Source organism: Euprymna scolopes, chromosome 37 (genome assembly GCF_053919585.1).
Source record: "Euprymna scolopes isolate OS-2025 chromosome 37, ASM5391958v1, whole genome shotgun sequence".
Lineage (NCBI taxonomy): Eukaryota > Metazoa > Mollusca > Cephalopoda > Sepiida > Sepiolidae > Euprymna > Euprymna scolopes.
In genome coordinates, this window is record NC_136518.1 from 80,509,441 (window position 1) to 80,516,004 (window position 6,564).

A 6,564-nucleotide genomic window follows, 5' to 3' on the forward strand; every position below is an offset into this window, starting at 1 on the left:
TAAACTTAATTTTTACTTCTTGATTTATATATATATATATATATATATATATATATATATATATGTGTGTGTGTGTGTGTGTGTGTGTGTGTGTGTATAATATATATATATATATATATATATATATATATATATATATATATATATATATGATATTTATGGATTCAACATTGTAATATACAATTTTACTTAAACAATTAGTGAACATAGAAATAGCATAAGACTATTTTCATATATCCTTTTATATCTAATTATAAAGTAATGTTTTCCCCTTTTTTTGTTGTTTTTTGTCATATTTTCTGCATTGTTTTTGTTTGTTTGTTTGTTTGTTTTTTGTCATATTTTCTGCTTTTTCATTTCAAGATGGCGAAAAGAAAGGATGGGGCAGCATGACAATTTATTTTGGATGTCGAGATCGAAACATCGATAACATCTTCGAAAGTGAGCTGAAACAGTACGAAGAAGAGGACGTGCTTCAAGATATATACTTTGCGTTTTCGCGGGAACCAGGCAAGAAGAAGGTAGATACTTCATTTCACACACTTCAAATAAAGTTGTTTTTATTTTTTTTACGTTCAACTATCGAAATTATCATGAATATATTTGAAAAGAAAATCTATATGCGTAAGCAGGACACGGCAGGCGTACAATTTACTTATAGGTATAGAATAATACGGCGATATAACGATCAAATGTCGAATCTAATGGTTTAAAAAAGAAATGTCAAAACGCAATTTTAGTTGGGATTTCGTATATGAGGCCAGTCAACAGACAATGGGCAACGTCGATACATACTTTATGTCGTATTTCAATTCATATAGCCGCCCTCGGAAGCACCGTTTATCCTACACGTTCTACATGAAGGAATTATCTTCATCTTTCCCACTTCCAATCGAGCCTAATGACTCAATCCCTATCTTTTATCCTAATGCTAACATTGAATCTGCCATTCCATCCATCAATCCACCTTCCGTTTTGGAATTTTGCCGATATGTTTACTCTCTACTCATACACTACGGTCCTTCTTCATCAATCAAACTATTCTCCTCCCACGCAGCCTGCCTATAATCTATCGCAACTACGCTTGCTTTCCTCCGCAATTTCGACGCTTGTCTCCTTGCACCCATCTATGTCTATATGAATCCTTAGCTCTTCTGTACCGTTTCTCCTGGAATTTAAAGTTAGGCGAAATATCGATTTCTCCACGCACGTATACATGTTTATTTTTATTTTCTCAATATAGGCCTTTACTCCTGATCAAAAATGAAACACGTACATCAAATCTGTTCCCAAGGCTGCTGGAAAACGGTGGTGTTATTCTACCGCTACAATAGATATCTCACTGCCGATGTAATTCTCTACCTGTATAAAAGCCAAGTAGAGTACAATTGCCACATCTGGGCAGGAACTGCTAGAAAAGCTTATCCTGCCTTGACAGAGTTCAAAATAGACTTCGTAGCCTTGTGGGGGATACACTTGTCTCTTCCCTGCAACATCTGTCCCACAAAAGAGACGTTGCGAGCCTGTCTCTGCTTTATCGTTTTGTTTCATGGCAAGTGCTCGTCTGAGCGCCAATCTATGGTCCCCCCCGCCAAACTTTCACGAACAACACTCGTCTGGCTGAAACCACTATCAATAATTCCCCCCACTCTTTATCTATGCCTAAACCTAAACACATATTCCATGAACATAGCTTCTTTCTTAGAGCTGCACGCTTGTGGAAACCTCTTTCGCTTTTCCTGCTTTCCAGCTGACTACAATATGATCGTTTTTCAAGTCCAACGTAAACAAGTTCTTGATGAACCGTCCCTTAAGTAATCCAATTTACCAAATTTCTATTACTAACGATTACTATGATATTTTCCCATTGACTACTGTATACTCATTGACCCTTATCCTCGAGTGGCTCCCAGGTCTTGATAAGTGATGACTCTTTTCTAAAAAAACTATATTGGTTTAATACACACACACACACACACGCACACACATATATGTGTGTGCGTATGTGTCCGTGTGTCTAAACAAAAAGTATTTAACCAGTATATATATATATATATATATATATATATATATATATATATATATATATATATATATATATATATATATATATATATATATGCAAATGTTATTTATTTGTTTTTGTTTGTGATACTTTTTGGAATGAATTCAATTATTTATACGTAAGTGAATTTTTACCTAAATGCGAGTTGGGAATGATTTTCTTTTTTACCAATTTGGTACCCCCAAATTGGGGGCGGCATATATATTGTTTTTAAAATATAATCATCCACTGACACGTGTTTTGTCGTGCCCCCCACAATGATTTAACTCACAATACATAGTGGTCTACCTTGCACTTTAAAGAACCTATTGTTTATTCTATAAAATTGCTAGCAGTTCATCCCGGCTTTTCTCGGACCCTATGCACTGTTCATAAACTTGCCCTACATGTGAATACACTTTATGTAAGGTTTCAAATGTTTAGACCAAAATTTGTCTGAGTAATTTTGTACAGACGCAGAAGTCACTCTTTTTAACTTTTACTCCAATTTTGACCCCTTAACATTTATTAGTTTTGGTCTCAAATCAAAATACAAAGTTTTACCCATGTCCAAGTGACCTATATCTAAAATCTCAAGTTTTTAGACTCAAAATTGCCGGAGAAATTTGGTCGAATCTGTAAAGTACAATTCTTTAAACCTTTGACCTTTTGGCAGCCAAATTTTCGCCCCAAAACTGATTAAAATTCTTGCCGCATATCTGAATACCCGTCATGTATAAATTTCAAATATTTAGACCCAAAATTCGCTGAGTAGTTTGCTAGACACTGCAACGGTCAAACCATTTGAACTTTGGTCCCTTGGCAGCTCAAATTTTCGACCCAAACCGATTAAAAAGCTTGCCCTATCTCTGAATACACTTTATGTAAAATTTCAAATTTTAGACGAGAAATTGGCTGAGTAATTTGGTAGAGACCGGAGAGGTCATTTTTTTAAAACTTTGCCCCCAATTTTAACCCTTTAGCATTTATTTTTGGGGCTCAAATAAAATTATAAAGTTTGATCCATGTTTACGTAACCTACATTTAAAATTTCAAACGTTTAGACCCAAAATTGGCGAAGGGGTTTGGTAGAGTTTTCAAAGGACAAATCGTTGAACTCTGACCCCTTGACAGAAAAATTTCTGGCCGAAAACCAATTATAATGATTTTCCATACTCCTTATGTCAAATTTCGAGTCTCTAGACCGAAAATTGACAGAGTTATTTGGCAGGGAAATGTACACAGACACACACACAGACAGTTTCACTTTTATAGTGGTATATATATATATATATATATATATATATATATATATATATATATATATATATATATATATATATATATATATAGTTTTATATAGTGTTATATATATATAGTTTTATATAAAATGGCTTGAAATTAAGTTTAAAATGCAAAAGTCAAGTATCATGCTTCATTTGTGCTTTAAACAGAAACATTCATTCCGAACATACCACAGTCACATCAAAGAACCTACTGTTGATTTTATATGTCGGGCCTTTCAGTTTGTGCGGTAATAAAACTTCTCAAATGCACTTGTGATATTAGGCCGTGTTTGGTGTTAACTTTGGCCAAAATCGCCTGTTCCTTCTTTCATCGGAATTTTTCGATTATCGATCATTGATGCTTATCAAAGACATTCCGATACAAAACGTATCTAAGAACACCGCCAGGCAAATAAAGTACTTTAGTGTAGAATTTCATAAAAATTGGACCAGCTGTTTTCGAGTCAATAGGAGTGACCTCTTTCTCTCTCTCTCTCTCTCTCTCTCTCTCTCTTTCTCCTTCTCTCTCTCACATACACACACAAACACACACACACACAAACAGACAATTTTCCGTTTTATATAATAGTAAAGAGTATTATTTGAAGTCAAAATCCATAATAAAATGAAGTATGCACTTAATAGAATTTATATTTATCTAACCTTCTTTTGCAGGTCTACGTGCAACATATGTTAAAGAAGAACGCCAAAGCCGTGTGCGATGCCATTGTCCGAGAAGGCGGCCATTTTTATGTCTGCGGTGACGTGCAAATGGCGTCCGACGTTTCAGACACCATAGAATTAATCCTGAAAGAAGAGGCCCAAATGACGACGGACGGTGCCAAAAACTACGTGCTCAAATTAAGGGTATGTATCGACATTCGCCATGTCCCCTTTTTATGATCGACTCCAACCCTTTAAATATGATTTTGAACGAACTCTAATTCTCCGATGTTGTCCGGGAGTCTAAAAAAATTTACAGATTTTCTTTTCTTTTTTTTTTTTTTTTGCATTTTCTCCTTATTTTTGACTAATCCGTGTGTTATGTCAAACATAATTATTATCAATAATTAATGCAATCAATCAATCAATCAATAAGGGTTTTATAACTGAAAAAGAACCCCTTCTGCCATGTGGGGCCCATGTGTTGTGTTAGGTTGTCCCTCCATCTCGTTCTTCATCTTCCTTTTGGCCTCTTATATTCACGAGGTGTCGATTCCGTTGTCCTGATGGACCACCTGTTGTCATCTTATCTGGCTACATTTTCTTTTTTACATAGGCATCACCACTTATCAAGGCTAAGAGGCCACTCGAGAATAAGGGTTAAAGAGTGTACAGTAGAAATTTGACAATATAGTAATCGGTAGTAATGCGTTTGGATGTTTTGATGTCAGTATTGATGTCAATAACTCTTGTTTGTTGGCGGATCTTTCTATCTTGTAGAGTGATGCCTAACATTATCCTCTCTATCCCCAATAATTAATTACTGTTAAATAATAAATTAAATTAGATTTTTAGGAAAAAAAAACATAGTTTGGAATGTCAATCGTAATTATTATTAATGAATAATTAATTGCTATTAAATAATAAATCAAATCACATTATTAGAAAACTCTGACATCGTTAAGGTAATGTTTTAATCTCTATTTATGCAATAATTGAATCTGAGTAGATTCCAAAACGCTTACCTGTTTAATTCATTGGAATTTACTAAGAATTTTAAAGCCAGAAATGACATTCTATTAAATTACCTAAATAATTCCAATTTTCTTTTAGATTTCAAATGATCGCGAAGTCTATTCATTCATTTTTCTTTTTTAATTATTAATAAGTTGCGTTTCTGACTTTTTGAGATGAGGATCGATTTATTCGTATTATTTAGATTCTTTAGACTACTATTCTCATCTTTAGGCGGAAGGCAGTAATTACTGGAGATAGAGTTAAGAGGCTCAGCATTCCTATCCCGTCGCAGTTAACGACTTGAAGAAGGCCAGAGGATTATTTGGCCGAAACGTGGCGAAACAGCAACAACTACGAGGATGAGGATAACAGTCCGCAAATAAATAAACAAACAAATAAATAAACAAATAAGTAAATAAACAAATAAATAAATAAACAAATAGATAAATAAATAAACAAATAAATAAATAAACAAATAAATAAATAAGTAAATAAACAAATAAATAAATAAACAAATAAATAAATAAGTAAATAAACAAATAAATAAATAAACAAATAAATTAAAAAAACAAATAAATAAACAAATAAATAAACAAATAAATAAATAAATAAACAAATAAATAAATAAATATACAAATTACTCGTCTCAAAGGATTCCAATCAGGTTCCTTCGGTCTTTGACAGACTATGGATACCCGCGAATGGGGTGCCTGCGCGTGAAACTTTTGTGACATAAGGTGCGCAATCTCCAACCGCACCTCTCCTGAGTCGACATTGTTAAATACCAGTGGCAAGTCAAGTGTATGTACAGGACGACTGGAAACAAAATGCCTATATACGCGGAGAGCTCATACAGCGCCTAGAATTCCCAAATGGTCACCCATCTGGTACTAACCAGGCTCAACGTTGCTTTTCGGTGATCTGACGAGAACCGGTGTGTCAGCGCGATTATGCAGTAAGGATTCCAATAATAAAATAACATACCATTCGGTACAGATCCGACAATGGAAGACCAGATAAGAACGAAAACTTGGATTTATAAGACAAAAAATCCAACCTTGATCTCACTACGAGGCCCGTTGATGCAGTCTTTACAGTTCCAGGTAAGCATTGCTTGAAGATAGCGATTTAAATCCTAACCAAAGCAGGCCAGAGGATTACATGGCCAAAACGTGGTGAGACAATAGCAACTATGGAAGGCAGTAATGATTGGGGATAGAGTTATTCTTATCCTCTTACGGTTAACCATCTGAATAAGGCCAGCCACAACAACTATAAAGATGAGGATAACAGTCCGCAAAAATAAATAAATAAATAAATCGATTGAAACATTGTGAAAATAGCATTCGGTTTTCAACAAAACCAACATACGACAATCGTCCTAAAAGTAAAGCCTCCTATTTTTTAACAAAAACAAGTTGAAGAGTTACGAAGACTGGAGTGGTACTATTAAAACGAGCAACTTTTTCTGCTCCAGATTTTATTTTTCTTCATAGTTACCAACATTCTGAATGCTCTTTGCAAGAAATTCAATGACGCTCTTTGCTTCTAGCG

The 6,564-nt window shown here is 34.3% G+C and overlaps 1 protein-coding gene across 2 annotated transcripts in view; it reads left to right on the top strand.

Annotated features, from left to right (window-relative positions):
• LOC145261245 (nitric oxide synthase, salivary gland-like) overlaps positions 1-6,564 on the top strand; it is a 280,006-nt gene that overhangs the window by 260,104 nt on the left and 13,338 nt on the right. For both annotated transcript variants that reach the window (XM_080119629.1, XM_080119630.1), the window contains exons 23-24: positions 364-521; positions 4,006-4,197. In XM_080119629.1, the coding sequence (XP_079975755.1) occupies positions 364-521; positions 4,006-4,197 (350 nt within the window). The remainder of the gene's footprint in view (positions 1-363; positions 522-4,005; positions 4,198-6,564) is intronic.